Below are 24,789 nucleotides of genomic sequence, written 5' to 3'. Positions count from 1 at the left end.
ACACTGACTCTCACTGGGGTACGGGTCCCACACACACTGACTCTCACTGGGGTACGGGTCCCACACACACTGACTCTCACTGGGGTACGGGTCCCACACACACTGACTCTCACTGGGGTACGGGTCCCACACACACTGACTCTCACTGGGGTACAGGTTCCACACACACTGACTCTCCCTGGGGTACGGGTTCCACACACACTGACTCTCACTGGGGTACGGGTCCCACACAAACTCCCACTGGGGTACGGGTTCCACACACACTGACTCTCACTGGGGTACGGGTTCCACACACACTGACTCTCACTGGGGTACGGGTCCCACACACACTGACTCTCACTGGGGTACGGGTTCCACACACACACTGACTCTCACTGGGGTACGGGTTCCACACACACTGACTCTCACTGGGGTACGGGTCCCACACACACTGACTCTCACTGGGGTACGGGTTCCACACACACTGACTCTCACTGGGGTACGGGTCCCACACTGACTCTCACTGGGGTACGGGTCCCACACACACTGACTCTCACTGGGGTACGGGTCCCACACACACTGACTCTCACTGGGGTACGGGTCCCACACACACTGACTCTCACTGGGGTACGGGTCCCACACACACTGACTCTCACTGGGGTACGGGTTCCACACACACTGACTCTCACTGGGGTACGGGTCCCACACACACTGACTCTCACTGGGGTACGGGTCCCACACACACTGACTCTCACTGGGGTACGGGTCCCACACACACTGACTCTCACTGGGGTACGGGTCCCACACACGCTGACTCTCACTGGGGTACGGGTCCCACACACTGTCTCTCACTGGGGTACGGGTTCCACACACACTGACTCTCACTGGGGTACGGGTTCCACACACACTGACTCTCACTGGGGTACGGGTCCCACACACACTGACTCTCACTGTGGTACGGGTCCCACACACACTGACTCTCACTGGGGTACGGGTCCCACACACACTGACTCTCACTGGGGTACGGGTTCCACACACACTGACTCTCACTGGGGTACGGGTCCCACACACACTGACTCTCACTGGGGTACGGGTTCCACACACACTGACTCTCACTGGGGTACGGGTCCCACACACACTGACTCTCACTGGGGTACGGGTCCCACACACACTGACTCTCACTGGGGTACGGGTCCCACACAAACTCCCACTGGGATACGGGTTCTACGCACACTGACTGTCACATTGTTGTAGCAATTTTGTTTGATTTGGGAAGCTCATATTAAAATATCTCAATCAAAAATCCCAGCTAAGCCACTTCCCAGCAGCCTTCTGTCCGGTCCTGGTTTGAAGCAGATGGAGAAAGACATCAGGAAAGAGGGAGACAAAGAAATGAAGCCTGTGAGATGAAGAAGAGGAATATGAAAGGGGGAAAATATATGAGGCTGGCTTTAACACTTCTGGATTAATGAGTTTGAAGGAAGGAGCTCAAAATCTAGCAGATGTCCTTTCTTCCGCATCCCACGCACCCCCAGCCTGTATGAAATTGTGCAAGGGTCAGGGAAATATCAAGTAGCCTGCCTGGCTGCCTATTGAGTGGTGAATGAATGGCCGCTTTGGGGTCCTTCCCTTACTGCTATTCATCCTTCCCTTACTGCTATTTTACCCACAGCAAGCAGAGTCCCGTGCTGCATCAGCTGCTGTCAGGCAAAGGGATGCTGTAACCTTCTTTGCGAGTTCCCTGTGCCCACCAGAGGCACTGTCTCCAGATCCCATTTCTTCCTTTGCCACTCCTCTCTAGCCTCTAGAACCCATCCCTCGACCCTGGTGAAATCCTCCACTTCCTCCTGCTTACCTTGTTACCTGGCTGCAGCCACAATCTTCACTGTGACCGCCTGTAGTTCCAGCAGTGCTCACCACTCCTAGAAATCATAGAATAGAAATCATAGAAACCCTACAGTACAGAAAGAGGCCATTCGGCCCATCGAGTCTGCACCGACCACAATCCCACCCAGGCCCTACCCCCATATCCCTACACATTTTACCCGCTAATCCCTCTAATCTACACATCCCAGGACACTAAAGGGCAATTTTAGCATGGCCAATCAACCTAACCCGCACATCTTTGGACTGTGGGAGGAAACCAGAGCACCCGGAGGAAACCCACGCAGACACGAGGAGAATGTGCAAACTCCACACAGACAGTGACCCAAGCCGGGAATCGAACCCAGGTCCCTGGAGCTGTGAAGCAGCAGTGCTAACCACTGTGCTACCGTGCCGCCCTGCCTGGGACTGCTGGCAATACAGAGCTGCCAGCTCTGCGACTGACCAGTAACTCTCCGAGGCCGACTTCCCATCTCGGAGTGACAGAAATCCCACTTCCAGGCTATTAACATTCGCTTAGCCATGAAATGATGATGGAGCAACCACCCCTCCTGATGGCGGGCTCCCCAACAACTTTCATACCACAAGTGGGAGGAGGGGGATGTGTGGGGGAGGGGTTTGGCAAAGACCAGGGCACTCCAGAAAATCAGTCCTTGGAGAAAGGAGGGGCGGGAAAGATAGATGTGAGAAAAAGAAGAAAAGATAAAAAGCATAATGAGATGGAGGGAGAGAGAAGGAGATTGTGGATTGTGAGGTGGAACAGATAGGAAAAGATGGTGGGGAGAGAGGGAAGAAAAGAAAGGGGGATCGGAAGAAAAGTAATCCAGAATGATCTGTCCCTAAAATGTTACTTTCTGTAAACTGTTGGTCCTGTGTCATGAAGGAGTATCATTCTCTGCCAGTCTGGTGGAGCAGGTCGACCACTTTGTGTCTAGGGTAATCTCGCAAGAGTTTTCAATAAGGAGTGTGGCCAATGTATCTGCTCGCCTTTATTCACCATCTCCTTTCTGATTCCCCAGAGCCTCTTTATGGCATTGCAGGAACCAGCACCCAAGAGAATGTTCCTTAGCTCACCTACCTGTGTATCCTTGGTCGCAGTTACACACCACTTGTCTCGTTCTGGCATCCTGATAACATGAGGTGGCAAAATGTCGGCCACTGCTGGGGCCTCCGGGGCATGGGCAAGGGCGGCACTGCTCCCCAGAACCCAGCACAGGGTTTCCATAGTAACCAGCAGCACATCTGTTGGTCAAGAAGGGAAGAAGAAAAATAGCAAACCTTTACAATACTTGTTCAATATTACTATTGAAGGAAAGGTTAGGTTGCTGATTAGGATGAGGGGGACGCCTGGACCCAGTCGTATCCCTCATCTCAAAGATATATATCTTTAAAAAATGAATGGAAGATTAAATTCCAAAATTAGAAAGTTAATAAAAGGGTTTTTACATTACTGTATGAGAAATAAAATTTTATATTTCCTAATTTCAGTTAACAGTGCGCAGTATAAAAAGTCTATAAGAGAGACTTTTCCAGATTACAGAAAGGCCTTTTAAAGGCGGTTGTGGTATTTCATCAATTGGTTCACATGGTTGAACATGGGGACTAAGTCTCAGAATGAGGAGGGCTACAGGGAAAAGGAAGAGAGGGACTAGCGGAGTTGCTCTTGCAGAGAGCTGGCATGTACATGACAGGCCGAATGGCCTCCTTCTGTGCTGTTGTAACTATTCTATGATTCTCCCTCTATTAAATCTCCTCTTGGCCGTCTCTGCTGTCGGGGGAAGAACCCCATTTTTTCTCGTGTTACTATATAATTGAAGTCCTGCATCACTGATTCTCTCGAAGATTTCACATTCTTTCTAATCTGTGGAGCCCAGAATTGGATACAATACCCCTTCTGGGCCAGCTAGTGATTTATAAATCTTTAACACAACTTCTTGCATATTTTCCTCAATACTTGCATTTATAAAGTTAAGGATCTTATATTGTTTATTCAAGCCTTTGCAGTGTGTCCAACTATTTTCAAAGATTTGTACACATTCACCCGCCAAATGCCTGTCCTCAAGCCCCCTTTAAAACTATACTCTCTATTTTCTATTGCCCTTCCTCATTCTTCCTCCCTAAATTCATCACTTCTCACCATTAAATCGCATCTGACAAGCGTCTGCCCATTTCACCAGCCAATCCCAAGTTTCACTGCTATTGTTCTGACTTGTGTTTTCATACAAAAGATTAGTCAGAACATGGACTGATTTACCACCGAGAACATGAAGGCAGAGACTGTAACATTAGAAAAAAGGAATTGTTAAGGATTTGAAAAGACAGAACAGAAAAATATACAAAGAAATGGGATTAAAGTGGGTCATTTTAATTGAAGAGCTGGTGCTAGCACAGATTTACTGGCCTGTTTCTGGACAGCAGAGTTCAACCTTATTCATTGCTGGCAAAGCCAGCATTTGTTATCCATTCCTAATTTCCCTTGAACTGAGTGGCTTACCCAGTCATTACAAAGGGCAGTTAAGAATGACATGTAGGCCAGACCAGGTAAGGACAGCAGATTTCTTTCCCTAAAGGGCATTCGTGAACCAGATGGGTTTTTACAACAATCAATAATAGTCATCATTACTGAGGATAGCTTTTAATTCCAGATTTATTTATTAATTGAATTTAAATTCCAGCAGTTGCTGTGCTGGGATATGAACCCAGAGCATTAGCTTGAGTATCTGGCTTTCTAGCCCAGTGATATTACCACGACAACATCACCTCCCCAAGCTGCAGTGACACTCTGCTAAGATGCGCTTCATCTGTCTGCCATTTGGATGAGTGATTAACCACAGTTGAAAGACATGAATGGGTTAACCTATAAAACTGGAGGCTACAGATGTCCCAGATTTTCGAAACAAACTAGGGCAGCACGGTGGCACAGTGGTTAGCACTGCTACCTCACAGCGCCAGGGACCCAGGTTCAATTCCCAGCTTGGGTCACTGTCTGTGTGGAGTCTGCACATTCTCCCTGTGTCTGCATGGGTTTCCTCCGGGTAGGGTTGTGGTTGGTGCAGACTCGATGGGCCTAATGGCCTCCTTCTGCACTGTAGGATTCTATGATTCTATGAAAGTCAGAAGTAAAAGATATTATAGATAACCAGCAATTCAGAAAGAACAATGAGAGAAAAAACACAGGGATACAAAGACAAGACACAAAGGAGGTGATTTTAACTTGCATCAAATTTCTAGCAGGAATACTTTGCCATAGGGAGTAACCGGAAAACAGACTATGCAACCCTTTAGGGAAAATTATGGATAAATATTTGAAGCAATGGAAGAAAGAAGGCTATGGGGGGGAGAGCGGGGCAGTGGGATTAGTTTGGGATTGGTACAAGACTATGAGAAGAGAGTGGAATAAGTCTAGAATTCCTACATGACCATGGGGAGAGCATGGAAGTGTAGAGTTAGTTTAGGTTTTAGCTTTCGAAGTGCTGGCATTGCCACAATGAACTAAGTAGCCTTTTCTGTTTTGGAAACCTCAATATTCAATAGGTGTAATTCACATCCCATGATTATCCATCCTATGTCCTCTGAACCCACTTGTTACACAACATACATGTTCCAAGGAGATGACTTGGTTTGATTGGGTTCTTACCGCTCACAGTTTTGGCCCATACTGTTACTTCGACAATTGAGGCAAGCTCCAGTCTGCTGGTCACACTCCTCCGTATGTCCATTGCACTGACATGGCTGGCAGTTTGGGAAGCCCCAGTATCCGTGTTGGCAGTGACTACATTGCCTGCTGAATGCTCCTGCCCGGCACTGGCATTGTCCACTGATTTGGTCACAAATCATGTTGTACGATCCCTCCCGCTTACAGTTACAGGCTGTGAGCAGAGAGAAAAAGAGAGTTTGTCCATTGAAGCACAGAGTTTCACAAAGAGATCATTTTGAATTTTACAGGGTGGGAGGAAGCCATTCGGCCCATCTTTGCCTGCACTGTCTCCCGACTCCTTCCCCTCAGCTTTCAACTGTTTATCCAAGTCCCATTTAAGTAAAAAGTGTTGAATTTGCTTCCATCATCCTTTCAGGCAATAACTCACTGGGCCCTATTTCACCATTTTGATTCTAAGTGCTGGGCGGACTTGAAACTGGGAGTGTTTCAGATCTGACTTTTAGACCTGTTCTCTGGCGCCCCCACACGCACTCTGCCTGAAAAAGTATCAGCGATTCCGAATCGCGCTGCAGAAGCCTGTGGGCGGGGCTTAACGCGCCCGAAATCCTGCAGCTCCAATCGGAGCCTCCAACTGCGCATGCACAGAAAAAATATATAGAATGCTGCTCCCCTGCCACGTCCCTCCCGGGCCGGATAATGCCTTCCCCTGGCCCCCACAAACATTACTGACCCCTTTATCCCCCCACCCCCTCTGCCACCCAGACTGATTGTGGGCCCCTCCCCCCCTTCCTACTCACTGATCACAGGCAGAGTGGCAGCACACCCGCCTTCCCCCCCCACTCCACCCATCTCAAGCAGAGAGCTGTTGGACACTCGGCACTTCCCCCCTCACTAACCCTCATTGATGGAGCGCCCGAATTGGACTTCTATGGAGCATGTCTGTTTCGCGCCGATTCTGGATGGGCGAACATGGTGGGAAAGGGGGAAGTGCCGGTAAGGTTGGGCGTGCAGCCCATTAAGTCAATTTAAATGCATGCAAATGGCTGTCGTGCCCGTTTCAGGCGCAGTCCCGATCGCGGCCATTTTCGGCCCTTGGTAAAGTGGGAACCAGCGCGGAAGCGGGCGTGGATCGCGCTACTCGCCTCACAACTGACTTTACCAAGTTTCCGCGCCCAAAAATAGGTGCAACTTGATGGTAAAAGCAGGCCCAGTGTGTTTATAAATTTTCCCTCTTTTAGTTGATTAACTTAAATTTGTTTAGAACCGTAGAAATCTTACAGCACAGAAAGAGACCATTCAGCCAATCATGTCTGCACCGGCCAAAAATAAAGGAAAACAAACAAACTAGCCGCTTATTTTAATCCCATCTTCCAGCACCTGATCTGTAGCTTTGCAGGTTCTAGCATTTCAGATGCTGATCCGGGGACCTTTTAAATAATCTGAGTGCTTCTGACTGAACCACCAACATAGACTGTGAATTCCAGACACCCACCACCCTCTGGGTGAAAAGTGTTTTCCTCAAGTCCCCTCTAATCCTTCTACAAATCACCTTAGATCTCTGCTCTTGTTTCTCCTAGTTACAGATCTGTCTGTCGGTGGAGTCAGTTTATAGTTATTTACCCATATCAAAACAGCAATAGATAAGGGAATGAGTACACAGGAAGGTAAGCACAGAGGAACAGTATAAGACCATTCAAACTCTCGGTCCTGTTTGACAATTCAATTGGATCAAGTTTGATCTGTGGCTCAACTCCATTTTCCTGCATTGATTTGATTTGATTTGATTTATTATTGTCATGTATTAACATACAGTGAAAAGTATTGTTTCTTTCCAGCTATACAGACAAAACATACCGTTCATAGAGAAGGAAAGGAGAGGGTGCAGAATGTAGTGTTACAGTCATAGCTAGGGTGTAGAGAAAGATTGTTTGTGATGGCATTAGCAAATGAAAACTTACTGACCTCAGCACTCTGGTCAAAAGCAAAGCCCCCAACAGTTTTAAATTGGGTTTGTTGTGCGAACATGGAATGACCGGAGAGTTTCTTTCTCCCGATCCCTTACCCTGGCAACCCATTGGGCCGAATCCGTAGGTCCCAGGAGCACATTGTTGACAACGCCTGCCAATCACTCTGGGTTTGCACCGGCAATGTCCACCGTTAGACTCACACTCCAAACTCAGCGAGCCTTGAGGGTCACACTGGCAAGCTGGAAACACACAAAACAATAAGCTGTGAGAGCAGGTAGGCTTTTTTTTTCTTTTCTTCTTTTCTCTATTGTTTCTCAGTAAGGGAAGTAGCAGGGATGTCAGTGCAGGCAGTGCAATGTTCCTCCTGAGGGATGTTTGAGGTGAGGGACACCAGTGTCCCGGCTGTGTACACCTGCAGGAAGTGCACCCAATTCCAGCTCCTTGAAGACCGTGTTAGGGATCTGGAGCTGGAACTGGATGAACTCAGGATCATTCGGGAGGCAGAGGCAGCTATAGATAGAAGCTACGGGGAGGTAGTTACTCCTAGAAATGAAGATACTTGGGTGACTGTTAGAAGGGGTAAGAAGCAGTCAGAGCAGCGACCCCCTGTGGCCGTTCCTCTGTATAACAAGTACACCATTTTGGATAGTGTTGCGGGGGCAGGGGGGACTTACCGGGGTAAGCCATGGGGTACAGGTCTCTGGCACAGAGTCTGTCCTTGTTGCTCAGAAGGGAAGGGGGGAGAGGAGTAGAGCATTAGTTATTGGGGACTCCATAGTTAGGGGGATAGATAGGAGATTCTGTGGGAACAAGAGAGACTCGTGGCTGGTGTGTTGCCTCCCAGGTGCCGGGGTCCCTGATGTCTCGGATCGTGTTTTTGGGATCCTTAAGGGGGAGGGGGACCAGCCCCAAGTCGTGGTTCACATCGGCACCAAAGACATAGGTCGGAAAAGGGGTGGGGATGTAAGGCAGAAATTCAGGGAGTCAGGGTGGAAGCTTAGGGCTGGAACAAACAGAGTTGTTATCTCTGGTTTGTTACCCGTGCCACGTGATAGTGAGGAGAGGAATAGGGAGAGAGAGCAGTTGAACACGTGGCTACAGGGATGGTGCAGGAGGGAGGGATTCAGATACCTGGACAATTGGGGCTCATTCTGGGGTAGGTGGGACCTCTACAAACAGGATGGTCTGCACCTGAACCAGAGGAGTACCAATATCCTGGGGGGGAAATTTGCTAATGCTCTTCGAGAGGGTTTAAACTAATTCAGCAGGGGGATGGGAACCTGAATTGTAGCTCCAGTGTACAGGAGGTTGAGAGTAGTGAGGTCATGAATAAGGTTTCAAGGTCGCGGGAGTGTACCAGCAGGCAGGAAGGTGGTTTGAAGTGTGTATACTTCAACGCCAGGAGCATCCGGAATAAGGTGGGTGAACTTGCAGCATGGGTTGGTACCTGGGATTTCGACGTTGTGGCCATCTCGGAGACATGGATAGAGCAGGGACAGGAATGGTTGTTGCAGGTTCTGGGGTTTAGATGTTTCAGTAAGTGCAGGGAAGGTGGTAAAAGAGAGGGAGGTGTGGCATTGTTAGTCAAGGACAGTATTACGGTGGCAGAAAGGACGTTAGATGAGGACTCATCGACTGAGGTAGTATGGGCTGAGGTTAGAAACAGGAAAGGAGAGGTCACCCTGTTGGGAGTTTTCTATAGGCCTCCGAAACGTTCCAGAGATGTAGAGGAAAGGATTGCAAAGATGATTCTGGATAGGAGCGAAAGTAACAGGGTAGTTGTTATGGGGGACTTTAACTTTACAAATATTGACTGGAAAAGCTATAGTTCGAGTACTTTAGATGGGTCAGTTTTTGTCCAATGTGTGCAGGAAGGCTTCCTGACACAGTATGTAGATAGGCCAACAAGAGGCGAGGCCACATTGGATTTGGTACTGGGTAATGAACAAGGCCAGGTGTTAGATTTGGAGGTAGGTGAACACTTTGGTGATAATGACCACAATTCGGTAACGTTTACTTTAGCGATGCTCAGGTCACTGTCTGTGTGGAGTTTGCACATTCTCCTCGTGTCTGCGTGGGTTTCCTCCGGGTGCTCCGGTTTCCTCCCACAGTCCAAAGATGTGCGGGTTAGGTTGATTGGCCAGGTTAAAAATTGCCCTTTAGAATTCTAAAATGCATATGTTAGAGGGATTAGCGGGTAAAATATGTGGGGGTAGGGCTGGGTGGGATTGTGGTCGGTGCAGACTCGATGGGCCGAATGGCCTCCTTCTGCACTGTAGGATTTTTATGATTTCTATGATGGAAAGGGATAGGTATATACCGCAGGGCAAGAGTTATAGCTGGGGGAAAGGAAATTATGATGCGATTAGGCGAGATTTAGGATGCATAGGATGTGGAAGGAAACTGCAGGGGATGGGCACAATTGAAATGTGGAGCTTATTCAAGGAACAGCTACTGGGTGTCCTTGATAAGTATGTACCTGTTAGGCAGGGAGGAAGTGGTCGAGCGAGGGAACCGTGGTTTACTAAAGAAGTTGAATCTCTTGTGAAGAGGAAGAAGGAGACTTATGGAAAGATGAGACGTGAAGGCTCAGTTAGGGTGCTTGAGAGTTATAAGTTAGCCAGGAAGGACCTAAAGAGAGAGCTAAGAAGAGCCAGGAGGGGACTTGAGAAGTCTTTGGTGGGTAGGATCAAGGAAAACCCCAAAGCTTTCTATCGGTATGTCAGGAATAAAAGAATGACTAGGGTAAGATTAGGGCCAGTCAAGGACAGTAGTGGGAAGTTGTGCTCAGAGTCCGAAGAGATAGGAGAGGCACTAAATGAATATTTTTCGTCAGTATTCACACAGGAAAAAGACAATGTTGTCGAGGGGAGTACTGAGATACAGGCTATTAGACTAGACGGGATTAATGTTCATAAGTAGGAGGTGTTAGCAATTCTGGAATGTGTGAAAATAGATAAGTCCCCTGGGCCAGATGGGATTTATCCTAGGATTCTCTGGGAGGCTAGGGAGGAGATTGCAGAGCCTTTGGCTTTGATCTTTATGTCGTCATTGTCTACAGGAACAGTGCCAGAAGACTGGAGGATAGCAAATGTTGATTTAGCGGTTTGGATCAGAAATTGGCTAGCTGTCGGAAGACAGAGGGTGGTGGTTGATGGGAAATGTTCATCCCGGAGTTCAGTTACTAGTGGTGTACCACAAGGATCTGTTTTGGGGCCACTGCTGTTTGTCATTTTTATAAATGACCTGGATGAGGGCGTAGAAGGATGGGTTAGTAAATTTGCGGATGACACTAAAGTCGGTGGAGTTGTGGACAGTGCGGAAGGATGTTGCAGTTTACAGAGGGACATAGATAAGCTGCAGAGCTGGGCTGAGAGGTGGCAAATGGAGTTTAATGTGGAAAAGTGTGAGGTGATTCACTTTGGAAGGAGTAACAGGAATACAGAGTACTGGGCTAATGGTAAGATACTTGGTAGTGTGGATGAGCAAAGAGATCTCGGTGTCCATGTGCATAGATCCCTGAAAGTTGGCACCCAGGTTGATAGGGTTGTTAAGAAGGCATATGGTGTGTTAGCTTTTATTGGTAGAGGGATTGAGTTTCGGAGCCATGAGGTCATGCTGCAACTGTACAAAACTCTGGTGCGGCCGCACTTGGAGTATTGCGTACAGTTCTGGTCGCCGCATTGTAGGAAGGATGTGGAAGCATTGGAAAGTGTGCAGAGGAGATTTACCAGGATGTTGCCTGGTCTGGTGGGAAGGTCTTATGAGGAACGGCTGAGGGACTTGAGGCTGTTTTTGTTAGAGAGAAGAAGGTTAAGAGGTGACTTAATAGAGGCATGTATGATCAGAGGATTAGATAGGGTGGACAGTAAGAGCCTTTTTCCTCGGATGGTGATGGCTAACACGAGGGGACATAGCTTTAAATTGAGGGGTGATAGATATAGGACAGATGTCAGAGGTAGGTTCTTCACTCAGAGAGTAGTAAGGGCATGGAATGCCCTGCCTGCAGCAGTAGTGGACTCGCCAACATTAAGAGCATTTAAATGGTCATTGGATAAACATATGGATGATATTGGAATAGTGTAGGTTAGATGGGCTTTAGATTAGTTTCACAGGTCGGCGCAACATTGAGGGCCGAAGGGCCTGTACTGCGCTGTAATGTTCTATGTTCTATTCACTCCCTGCACCTAGTTCACAATCCACTCATCATCATTCTCAATAATCATAGAATCTTACAGCACAGAGAGAGGCCATTCTGTCCAATGTATCTCTTTTGGCTGTTTGGGAGAGCTATCCAATTTAAAAAATTCATTCATGGGTTGTGGGCGTCGCTGGCTCGGCCAGCATTTATTACCCATCTTTAGCTGCCTCTTGTGAGGGGAGTAGTGAGCTGCCTTCTTGAACCGCTACAATCCATGTGGTAATAGATAAACCCACTGTGCTGTTAGGTCGGGAGTTCCAGGATTTTGACCCACCTGCTCTTTCCATGTGGCCCTGCAAATTTTACCTTTTCAACTATTTAATTAATTTTCTTTTGAAAGTTACTGTTGACTCAACTTTCATTACCTGTTCAGGCAGCACCTTCCAAATCATAACTCACTGCGTATTGTCGGGTTAGAATAGAACAACTACTGCCGTTCATCTATTCATGGTCAAATAAAAAGTAAAATCCTTACTGATGGCTATCAATCATTTTTTTCAACAGAAATCTTCCCAGCTTTCTTGCTAATTTGTCAATCAGATCCATATCCCTCCGGACCAATCCCCACCATCTGTGGGGAGTAGTTGAAGCTGTCCACCTTGCCATTCACAAACACTCACATTCGCAGGTATGGGATCAATGGCAAACACAGTAAGAAGTTTAACAACACCAGGTTAAAGTCCAACAGGTTTATTTGGTAGCAAAAGCCACACAAGCTTTCGAAGCTCTAAGCCCCTTCTTCAGGTGAGTGGGAATTCTGTTCACAAACAGAGCTTATAAAGACACAAACTCAATTTACATGAATAATGGTTGGAAACCATGGTGTTTACCCCAGTCCAACGCCGGCATCTCCACATCATCAATGGCAAAGCCAGCCTATTGCCTGTATCTAATTGTTCCTGGAGAAGGTGATAATGAGCTACCTTCCTGAATTGCTGCAGTTCATGCGGTGTAGGTTTTCCCACAATCCTGTCAGTTTGGGAGGTGTGGGATGTTGACCAGGTGACAGTGAAGGAATGGCGACATAACTAAATCAGGATAGCGTGAGAGAGCAGGAGGGGGACTTGCAGGTGCTGGTGGTCCCACGCATCTGCTTCCCTCGTTCTTCCAGGTGGGAGAGGCTGCGGGTTTGGACGGTGCTCTTGAAGGAGACTTGGCAAGTTGCTGTGGTGCATCTTATCGATGGTACACATTGCAGCAAGTGATGGAGAGATTGGATGTTTAATACATGTTTGATTCTAAGTTTATTGGAACAATTGAAAAGAATCATGGCTTCCGACTTACGCAGTGCCCCATTGTGGATTATAGCTGACATGCTGCTGATTAGCTTGGCACAGATGTCCGTCATCATTGGCTTGACAACTGGGATGCTGTTGTCATGGCAACGATAACGCTCAAAGGTCTCTTTCCTCCTGATGGAAGCAGTATCTCCAGCAATGAACATCTCCATGGAGGAATAGCGAGGAACCAACACAATCTGCAAGCAGAAATTAAACCGTTGGAAGTGCTCTTTGTTCCACAATCCAACATAACTGAGATTTATCCAGACGGTCCCAGTCCACTGGCAATATTCTACAAAAGCATAAAATGCTCAAGATTTGATCTTATCAACATTTCATCAAAGAATTTACAAGATGCTAGTTTCTCAGTGACCATTATAGAATCCTTACAGAGCAGAAGGAGGCCATTCGGCCCATCGTGCCTGCTCCAACTCTGCAACACAGCATCTTACCCAACCCTATCCTCTTAATCCCACATATTTACCCTGCTAATCCCCTCTAACCTACACATCTTGGGACACTAAGGGTCAATTTAGCATGGCCAATCCACCTAACCTGCACATCTTTGGACTGTGGGAGGAAACCGGAGCACCCGGAGGAAACCCATGCAGACACGGGGAGAATTAGCAAACTCCACACAGATAGTCACCCAAGTCGGAAATCGAACCCGGGTCCCTGGTGCTGTGAGGCAGCAGTGCTAACCACTGTGTCACCCTGCTTAGTAATATGGTTTGGAGGTCGCCATGTTTAGTTCTGCGACTCCAGTCCCAGGCTGGTCTCAGCTAATGCTTTATGTTTTGTCTGCACACCTTGGTAAGTATTTAAGAAGTCAATTTTTATAAAATGCCCAAGGCCTACTGATTTTTTCCTGCACAGTTTACAGGGGCATGCCACACACAGACAGACACATCATGCCCTATTCATTTCCAGTACTTACAGAGTCCACAAGAACATAAGCATTCGGAGTCCTTCCTCGGGAACTGTAACGTTTGAATTCCAGCCGGATTGTGTAGCTGACTGAACGTTCGAGGCAGACTGGCTGAGAGAGGACCACATATCTGAAAGATAAGAATAAATAACTGCAAATTGTGAGAGCAAAATGCTAACTGTGTGTTAATGGGGGTTCCTCAGGCTGGGAATTGTGTTAACGGGAGTTCCTTGGGCTGGGAGGTGCATTACTGGAGGTTCCTCAGTATTGTGCTGATAAGTGTCCAGCTTAATTATGTTTTCAAATTTCTGGATTGGGGCTCGAACCCAGAACATTATGATACTAGTGACAAGAGTGTTACGTAACTGACAGCCTTTGAGAGACAAAGACAGAGAGTAATATAGATACAGGAATAAAACACAGAGAGAGCTTTATAGGGAGTAACAGAGAAAGTGAGAGAGGGAAGTAATGAAAGATTTACAGAAAACTAATGGAATCTATAATCAGATGATTGCAAACATTGTTTGTGATCACACACACTCAGATCTTTCACCGATTCTAACACAGGTCATTCTTTGACCCCCTGTCCCTTACCTGAAGCCTGCTGGCAATGTGGTGACTAACAGATCATCAGCGGGAATGGTGTTCCCACAAGGACTGCTGGTAGGAATGGGGCCTGGCCGGATAATGGAAATGGACACCTTTTCCCATTCCTCTGGGAACTGTAATAAGAAACAATACATAAAATTACACAGAAACAGGCCACTCGGCCCGAATGGTCCATGCTGTTATTTATACACCACACAGCCGTCCTCCCACCCAACTTCATCTGATCTATATATCCTTCTATTCCTTTCTCCCTCATGTGTTTGTCAGCTTCCCCGTAAACGTGTCGATACTGCTCACATCGAACACTCTGTGAGTAAAGAAATACTCTCTCTGGATAAAGAAGTTTCTTCAGAACGCTCTGTTGGAATTGTAAGTGATGATCGTCTCAGTATGACCAATTGCATTAGGGCAAGTCTAATCAGTGCCTTTGAAAGAAAGACCTGCATTTTGATGACCTCAGGACAAGGAGGTCAAAGGGTATGAGGGGTGAGCAGGAAAGCAGAGCTGAGGCCAAAATTAGCCATTATATTATTGAATTGCAGAACAGGCTCAAGGGGCTGAATGGTCCACTCCTGTCATATGTCCATAGGGTGCTGCGCTCTCCGTAGGGCGGCCGCTCTCGCTATAGGGCGCCACCCTCGCTATAGGGCGCCACCTTCGCTATAGGGCGCCACCCTCGCTATAGGGCGCCACCTTCGCTATAGGGCGCCACCCTCGCTATAGGGCGCCACCTTCGCTATAGGGCGCCACCCTCGCTATAGGGCGCCACCTTCGCTATAGGGCGCCACCTTCGCTATAGGGCGCCACCCTCGCTATAGGGCGCCACCCTCGCTATAGGGCGCCACCCTCGCTATAGGGCGCCACCCTCGCTATAGGGCGCCACCCTCGCTATAGGGCGCCACCCTCGCTATAGGGCGCCCGGCCTCGCTATAGGGCGCCCGCCCTCGCTATAGGGCGGCCGCCCTCGCTATAGGGCGCCACCCTCGCTATAGGGCGCCGCCCTCGCTATAGGGCGCCACCTTCGCTATAGGGCGCCGCCCTCGCTATAGGGCGCCACCCTCGCTATAGGGCACCACCCTCGCTATAGGGCACCACCCTCGCTATAGGGCGGCCGCTCTCGCTATAGGGCGCCACCCTCGCTATAGGGCGGCCGCTCTCGCTATAGGGTGCCACCTTCGCTATAGGGCGCCACCCTCGCTATAGGGCGCCACCTTCGCTATAGGGCGCCGCCCTCGCTATAGGGCGCCACCCTCGCTATAGGGCGCCACCCTCGCTATAGGGCGCCACCCTCGCTATAGGGCGCCACCCTCGCTATAGGGCGCCACCCTCGCTATAGGGCGCCACCCTCGCTATAGGGCGCCACCCTCGCTATAGGGCGCCACCCTCGCTATAGGGCGGCCGCTCTCGCTATAGGGTGCTGCACTCTCCATAGGACACCGCACTCTCTATAAGACACCGCACTCTCTATAAGACACTCTAAAACACTTTACCACAAATGAAGAATTTTTGAAGCATCGTGACTGTTGTGATGCAGACAGTAGCTCAGGCAATTAGCACACAGCACAGTCCCACAAGCAGCAGTGTGATAACGACCGGATAGTAAACTGGGATAAACTCCCTTGCTTTTCTTTGTAATAACATCATTTATTCTTCATGCAGGTGGACAGTTACCCCCTCAGTATTGGTGATAGTGAATGATGGGTGCTAGAGTTCCAAGTAAGGATGGTGTATGGGTTGGACAGAAGCCTGAAGGTGAGGGTGTTCCCATGCCCCTGCTGTCCTTGTTCTTCTGTACTATGATCCTCCCACATATTGGAAGGGATCCAGAGCTTTCTCGGTTTCTGTTGAGTTAGCTCCACTCAGCCAGGGCAATTTGCCACAATCCTCCAGGACTTTGTCAGAAAAAACAATTAGCTTAATAACTAGAAAGCAACAATGTGATACCCACGATTCTAAAGCTTTCCTGTCACCTACTCTCTCTCGACTCAGTGAAGAACAGCCACTGCTGTCGAGATACAAGAGAGAGAAACTGCCAAAACGTTCAGAAAGGAAGAGGAAACGTGGGCATAATGGCTGGAACTAAAAGCAATGTTCTGTGCAGGAGGCGGATATTTGGCTGACTGGACTGTGTTGATTCTCTGACAGAGTCTGTCCCATGTTCCACTTCATCCTTTCTCCGGATCCCTCTATATTTTTCCAATATTTATCCCCTTTCCTTTGAAAGGTTATTCTGGATTCTGCTGCTCCGTCTGTTTCTCGCTGGATATTCAATTTCCTCAGAAACCCTCAACCTAAAAATATTTTCTCCAACCAACTCTCTTGATGACCTTAACCTGATGTCCTTTTGTCACCCTCACACCAGCCAATGGAAATAAGTAATTTAATACACTCATAATTATAGTCTTCTTTATGTTGGGTTGTACTAAATAGGACTAAGAGGGAACTATTCAGCTCTCAACTCTGTCACATAGGAATATCATAGAAATCATAGAAACCCTACAGTGCAGAAGGAGGCCATTCGGCCCATCGAGTCTGCACCGACCACAATCCCACCCAGGCCCTACCCCCACATATTTTCCCCGCTAATCCCTCTAACCTACACATCCCAGGACTCTAAAGGGCAATTGTTTAACCTGGCCAATCAACCTAACCCGCACATCTTTGGACTGTGGGAGGAAACCGGAGCACCCGGAGGAAACCCACGCAGACACGAGGAGAATGTGCAAACTCCACACAGACAGTGACCCGAGCCGGGAATCGAACCCGGGACCCTGGAGCTGTGAAGCAGCAGTGCTAACCACTGTGCTACCGTGCCGTCCCTAATAGGAGGCCATTCAGCCCCTCAACTCTGTCACATAGGAATAGGAGGTGGTCATTCCGTTCTGAGCCTATTCCACCATTTGTTGAGATCATGGCTGATCTGTATCTCAACTTCACCTGCCCCACACTGGTTTACTCCCAGCATGTGCAAATTCTCCTCATAATTTCACCTTTTTAGCCTGACTGTATTTCTGGTGCATTAACCCTGCATCTCATTCACAGATTGTAAATTCCACATTGACAGAATAATTATAAGATGTGTAATAAGGAAACAATGTGCTGAAAGAAAAGTAGTCTGAGCTACTGAATGCAGGATTCCCTGCTGCTGTCAGACTTTTGAATGGACCTACCTTGCATTAAGTTGATCTTTCTCTACACCCTGGCTATGACTGTAACACTACATTCTGCACTCTCTCCTTTCCTTCTCTATGAACGGTATGCTTTGTCTGTATAGCGCGCAAGAAACAATACTTTTCACTGTATGTTAATACATGTGACAATAATAAATCAAACCAAATTTGTGGGAACAATGTAAAAGTGTTCTGGTGTACAGACAGTGCTGAGAGGAACAGGGACTGGGATCTGCAAGAGACAATGTACCGCTTTCACAACAGGGACTGGGTTCCTATCCAGCACAAGCTGCTGCTGTGGTGAAATTAGTCTTTCACTGATCATCTTGGGAATATTGTAGTCACCTCTCACTGGCGACTGCTCCAGCAAACACCAGGCAAGAGGTGTTGCAATATCGGTTTACCCAGCAGGTGGGGCTCTCGGTCAGGTTTCACATTCCTCAATGAGGGCGAGACCCATTGACAACAAACATGTGGGTGACGTGTGACAATCAGATTAAGAAGTTTAACAACACCAGGTTAAAGTCCAACAGGTTTATTTGGTAGCAAAAGCCACACAGGCTTTCGGAGCTCCAAGCCCCTTCTTCAGGTGAGTGGGAATTCTGTTCACAAACACCGCTCGACAATCACCAGGCAAGACCGTTCTCCTCCTGCTGGGGAGCACCCAGAGTGTCGCCGAGCAGAAACCGACAGCCAAGCTCAAGCTTCTGCTCGGCGACTCTGCGCCGTCGTGTGTCGCGGGGGCCGCCTTGGGGAGCGTTTGCCTGGGTGTCGGAGGCCGGATGCCCGTGGCCGCTGGGGGTGCTCCCCAGCAGGAGGAGAACGGTCTTGCCTGGTGATTGTCGAGCGGTGTTTGTGAACAGAATTCCCACTCACCTGAAGAAGGGGCTTGGAGCTCCGAAAGCCTGTGTGGCTTTTGCTACCAAATAAACCTGTTGGACTTTAACCTGGTGTTGTTAAACTTCTTACTGTGTTTACCCCAGTCCAACGCCGGCATCTCCACATCACAATCAGATTATCCAGTGAATGGCCTTGGGCTAAAATTCAGGAAGTGCCAAACAGGTTAGTTTCTCATCAAAGCCCAAACAAAACAGTGAAGAGTCAGAAGAATACAGAAAATGATGACACATTAGAAAGGGGAACTTTACTCTGTATCTAACCCTGTGCTGTCCCTGTCCTGGGAGTGTTTGCTGGGGGGCAGTGTAGAGGGAGCTTTACTCTGTATCTAACCCCGTGCTGTACCTGTCCTGGGAGTGTTTGATGGGGGACAGTGTAGAGGGAGCTTTACTCTGTATCTAACCCCGTGCTGTACCTGTCCTGGGAGTGTTTGCTGGGGACAGTGTAGAGGGAGCTTTACTCTGTATCTAACCCCGTGCTGTACCTGTCCTGGGAGTGTTTGCTGGGGACAGTGTAGAGGGAGCTTTACTCTGTATCTAACCCCGTGCTGTACCTGTCCTGGGAGTGTTTGCTGGGGACAGTGTAGAGGGAGCTTTACTCTGTATCTAACCCCGTGCTGTACCTGTCCTGGGAGTGTTTGATGGGGGACAGTGTAGAGGGAGCTTTACTCTGTATCTAACCCCGTGCTGTACCTGTCCTGGGAGTGTTTGATGGGGGACAGTGTAGAGGGAGCTTTACTCTGTATCTAACCCCGTGCTGTACCTATCCTGGGAGTGTTTGATGGGGACAGTGTAGAGGGAGCTTTACTCTGTATCTAACCCCATGCTGTACCTGTCCTGGGAGTGTTTGCTGGGGGGCAGTGTAGAGGGAGCTTTACTCTGTATCTAATCCCGTGCTGTACCTGTCCTGGGAGTGTTTGATGGGGACAGTGTAGAGGGAGCTTTACTCTGTATCTAACCCCGTGCTGTACCTGTCCTGGGAGTGTTTGATGGGGACAGTGTAGAGGGAGCTTTACTCTGTATCTAACCCCGTGCTGTACCTGTCCTGGGAGTGTTTGATGGGGACAGTGTAGAGGGAGCTTTACTCTGTATCTAACCCCGTGCTGTACCTGTCCTGGGAGTGTTTGATGGGGGACAGTGTAGAGGGAGCTTTACTCTGTATCTAACCCCGTGCTGTACCTATCCTGGGAGTGTTTGATGGGGACAGTGTAGAGGGAGCTTTACTCTGTATCTAACCCCATGCTGTACCTGTCCTGGGAGTGTTTGCTGGGGGGCAGTGTAGAGGGAGCTTTACTCTGTATCTAACCCCGTGCTGTACCTGTCCTGGGAGTGTTTGATGGGGACAGTGTAGAGGGAGCTTTACTCTGTATCTAACCCCGTGCTGTACCTGTCCTGGGAGTGTTTGATGGGGACAGTGTAGAGGGAGCTTTACTCTGTATCTAACCCCGTGCTGTACCTGTCCTGGGAGTGTTTGATGGGGACAGTGTGGAGGGAGCTTTACTCTGTATCTAACCCCGTGCTGTACCTGTCCTGGGAGTGTTTGATGGGGACAGTGTGGAGGGAGCTTTACTCTGTATCTAACCCCGTGCTGTACCTGTCCTGGGAGTGTTGGATGGGGACAGTGTAGAGGGAGCTTTACTCTGTATCTAACCCCGTGCTGTACCTGTCCTGGGAATGTTTGATGGGGGCAGTGTAGAGGGAGCTTTACTCTGTATCTAACCCCGTGCTGTACCTGTCCTGGGAGTGTTGGATGGGGACAGTGTGGAGGGAGCTTTACTCTGTATCTAACCCCGTTAACCTGGCACGATATGTGGGTCTGAATTCTATCTGTGCCCCTGGGCATAGATACCCAAGATGGCACCGGAGTGAGGCGACTTCTTGCAAGCTGTGCTCAGCATACCTTCATATTCTATCTTTTACTCTCGTTCTATGCTTCTAAAACTTCACTAACTCTTTAAACTCTCTAACAATGCTTTAATTCAATATCTTTCTCTACACCCTCGCTATAACTATAACACTGCATTCTTCACCCTCTCGTTTCCTTCTCTATGAACGGTATGCTTTGTCTGTATAGCGCGCAAGAAACAATACTTTTCACTGTATACTAATCCATGTGACAATAACAAATCAAATCAAATCAAATCTAACCGCACTCTTGGCGATCTATACCACAGAAGGTTAACATTTATAGACCTGGAAGAGATAATAATTATGTCTCATTTTTAAGGTGAAGAATGTTTGTTTAAGTTTATTTATCAATGTTACAATTACGCTTACATTAACACTGCAATGAAGTTACTGTGAAAATCCCCTAGTTCCCACACTCCGGCGCCTGTTCAGGTACACAGAGAGAATTTAGCATGGCCAATGCATCTAACCAGACTTTTGGACTGTGGGAGGAAACCGGAGCACCCGGAGGAAACCCACGCAGACACGAGGAGAATGTGTAAACTCCACACAGACAGTGACCCAAGCCAGGAATCAAACCCGGGTCCCTGGAGCTGTGAGGCAGAAGTGCTAACCACTGTGCTACTGTGCCGCTCCGGATTGGGAGATTTAACGATGTGATCGTCAAAAGAGTCTCAGTGAATGAATTAATTGACAATTAGAATTGAAGGATTTTCCTTAAAGACTGCTGCCTCACAGCGCCAGGGACCCGGGTTCGATTCCCGGTTTGGGTCACAGTCTGTGTGGAGTTTGCACATTCTCCCCGTGTCTGCATGGGTTTCCTCCAGGTGCTCCAGTTTCCTCCCACAGTCCAAAAGACGTGCTGGTTAGGGTGCATTGACCCGAACAGGCGCCAGAGTGTGGCGACTAGGGGGATTTCACAGCAACTTCATTGCAATGTTAATGTAAGCCTTACTTGTGACACTAGTAAATAAACTTTACTTTAAGCCTCTTCTCAGTTCTGCTCTGCAATCTATGCTTCATCGCGCACTTTCATCCTCTGGCCGTGGTCTCCTGTCCGATCTATCAGCTGACCCTCACTGGAACCTCTGTATTTGGGTGTGTGTATTACTGGCAAGAGCAAGATCGCGCTGGGTGGTAATGCCTTCTGCAGTCAAACATCCTGCCGATTCTCACTGCCTCAGCTCAGACCAGGGGGTGGGCAGTGCACAGGATTCCATACAAGGAGAAAGCTCTGAATGAATGCCCCCATTACAAACCTGTTTGCTAATACGATGCAGCTTCTCTTTCACTTACTTGTGGTTCATAACGGATTACCAAGTCAAACTCCATAGAATACGGGATGTTGTTGATCTGGAATTGCAACACACCACGTTCTGGAACCCGAGCAAATCCCGTTCCGGTCCAAGTGACAGGGTGACTTCCAGTAGGCTCCCGGTTTGAAACAGTCGCTCCCTGATTGTGGGAAACAGGCAATGATTAAAAATAACAAATCAAACCAATACAGCGAGATACAACTGATCATCCAAACAAAGCACTGTTAGATTGTTACAGGAATAAAGGACATCACACAATACCTCAGACTAAAAATCAAACTGCCTCCTCACATAAACATACACACATACCAATTAGGAGCAGAAGAGGCCATTCAGCCCCTCAGGCCTGCCCCACCATTCTATTCTAATTGTGGTCTCAGCGTTCCCGGCTGCCCCCGAAATCCTTTGACTCCCTTATTGGTCAAGAATCTATCTGCCTCAGCTTTACAAATATTCCCTGACCCTACCAAAAGAGAAAATGCAGGGTCATCTGGACTCGAAACACCAGCTCTTTTCTCTCCCTGCAGATGCTGCCAGACCTGCTGAGATTTTCCAGCATTTTCTCTTTTGGTTTCAGATTCCAGCATCTGCAGTAATTTGCTTTTTTCCCTGACCCTGCCACTGCCGCTCTCTGGGGACAAAGAACAAAGAACAATACAGCACAGGGACAGGCCCTTCGGCCCTCCAAGCCTGCACCGATCATCGGTAACTAGACCATCCGTTTGTATCCCTCTATTCCCAGTCTGTTCATGTGGCTGTCTAGATAAGTCTTAAACGATCCCAATGTGTCTGCCTCAACCACCTTGCTTGGCAGTGCATTCCAGGCCCCCACCACCCTCTGTGTAAAATACGTCCTCCTGACATCTCTATTGAACCTTAACCCCCCTCACCTTGAACTTGTGACCCCTCGTGTTTGTCATTTCTGACCTGGGAAAAAGCTTCCAACTGTTCACCCTATCTATGCCCTTCATAATTTTATAAACTTCTATTAGGTCGCCCCTCAACCTCCATCTTTCCAGGGAGAACAACCCTAGTTTACTCAATCTCACCTCCATAGCTAAGACCCTCCATACCAGGCAACATCCTGGTAAACCTTTTCTGCACTCTCTCTAACGCCTCCACGTCCTTCTGGTAGTGTGGCGACCAGAACTGGACGCAGTATTCCAGATGTGGCCTAATCAACGTTCTATACAACTGCAACATCAAATGCCAGCTTTTATACTCTATGCCCCGTCCAATAAAGGCAAGCATGCCATATGCCTTCTTCACCACCTTTTCCACCTGTGCTGCCACCTTTAAGGATCTGTGGACTTGTACACCCAGATCCCTCTGTGTGCCTATACTCCTGACGGTTCTGCCATTTATTGTATAGCTCCCCCTGCATTAGATCTACCAAAATGCATCACTTCACATTTATCTGGATTAAATTCCATCTACCATTTCTCCGCCCAATGTTCCAGCCTATCTATATCCTGCTGTATTCTCTGACAATGTTCATCGCTATCCGCAACTCCAGCAATCTTTGTGTCGTCCGCAAACTTACTAATCAGACCAGCAATTTCATCTCTTGTCTCTCTCAGTAATCTAGGACAGATGCCATCTGGCCCTGGGGATTTGTCTACCTTAATGCTTCCTAAAAGAGAGTTCCACATGTTAATGAGAGAAAACAATTCTTCACATCGCCGTTTTAAATGGGAACTCCTTATTTTTAAACTGTGTCCCCGAGTTCCAGTCTCTCAGCATCCACTCCATCAAAGTCCCCTCAGGATCTTGCATGTTTCAGTTGGATCACATCTCATTCTTCTAAATGCCAAAGATTATAGTTCAACCTTTCCTCAAAAGATAATTCCCTCATCGCAGGTTTGTGGACCACAGGGAATGTGAATTTTTTCCTCACGTTATTTTGGGTCTTGGAAGGGCTGAAGGAACCCGGCTCGATTTGAGAGTTTGTGACCAGTGGGGGGAGCCTTCGAGGATTCTGGGACTTTCTTAGAGATAAGTGTCAATCATTTTGACACCTTCCGATGTCATTATTAGATGCTGTATTGTAATGTAGATATGTTTCTAATACAGCAATTGGTCACAAGGCTCAGTCCTACAAAGGTAAGTCAGCCGGTTGCACTGGCCACTATTCATTAATTGTTCTCATAGATTGCAGTACTTTTCCAAATAGAGAAAGTGACATAATGGATTCAAAACCACAGAAAAACGTGCCGGAAACTCTTTTGTCATGTTTAGGACTGAATTGTAGATGTCTAATGATCTTTAGCTTGAAAAAATAAATGGCCCTGCTGTTGAACAAAATAAATCTAAGCACCTGTTAGACTCCATTGATTGACAGGCTCTCTGCTTTGAAATGGAAATGAAAACTATTTTCAGCTTAGTAAGAAGGTCATCTGGTATTTTAGTTTCAAAGGACTGCATTGTTGACATTTGCCAGGATTTGTTTTGATAGTTGGAGCCATGATGAATGCTTGGCTGAGGTTCAAAATGGTCCAGAGGCACTTAGCAGGTGCTGTGTTCACATTTTGATTGACAGTTTTAAGAGCTTATTAAATGATTATTTGCATTTGATGTTCCATAGAATCCCTATAATCCCAGAAGGAGGCCATTCAGCCCATCGAGTCTGCACCAACTCTCCAAAAGACCATCTTACCCAAGCACCCACCCCCCCTGACCTTTCCCTGTAACACCACACATTTGCCATGGCTAATCCACCTAACCTACACATCTTTAGACTGTGGGAGGAAACCGGAGCACCCGGAGGAAACCCACGCAACATGGGGAGAATGTGCAAATTCCACAGACAGTCCCCGAGGCCGGAATTGAACCTGGGTCCCTGGCATTGTGAGGCAACAGTACTAAATACTGTGCCACCGTGCATGTTGAAAGTAGGTGTTGGCTTTCACAATAGGTTGAAGTGCAAGAGGATTAACATTTTTTGAATGGATTGAACGGAAAAGAGTTTTTTTCAGTAACAAATATCCTTCAAT

General features: G+C 47.9%; 1 protein-coding gene across 3 annotated transcripts in view; it reads right to left on the bottom strand.

Annotated features, from left to right (window-relative positions):
• LOC144491758 (laminin subunit beta-2-like) overlaps positions 1-24,789 on the bottom strand; it is a 138,843-nt gene that overhangs the window by 43,166 nt on the left and 70,888 nt on the right. For all 3 annotated transcript variants that reach the window (XM_078210013.1, XM_078210015.1, XM_078210014.1), the window contains exons 14-20: positions 21,777-21,935; positions 14,492-14,619; positions 13,907-14,027; positions 12,974-13,166; positions 7,584-7,727; positions 5,501-5,732; positions 2,942-3,105 (exon numbers count right to left, since the gene is read on the bottom strand). In XM_078210013.1, coding sequence (XP_078066139.1) covers positions 2,942-3,105; positions 5,501-5,732; positions 7,584-7,727; positions 12,974-13,166; positions 13,907-14,027; positions 14,492-14,619; positions 21,777-21,935 — 1,141 coding nt within the window. The remainder of the gene's footprint in view (positions 1-2,941; positions 3,106-5,500; positions 5,733-7,583; positions 7,728-12,973; positions 13,167-13,906; positions 14,028-14,491; positions 14,620-21,776; positions 21,936-24,789) is intronic.

Source organism: Mustelus asterias, chromosome 3 (genome assembly GCF_964213995.1).
Source record: "Mustelus asterias chromosome 3, sMusAst1.hap1.1, whole genome shotgun sequence".
NCBI classification, from domain to species: Eukaryota; Metazoa; Chordata; class Chondrichthyes; order Carcharhiniformes; family Triakidae; genus Mustelus; species Mustelus asterias.
This window is presented reverse-complemented; position numbering and strand designations above follow the sequence as displayed.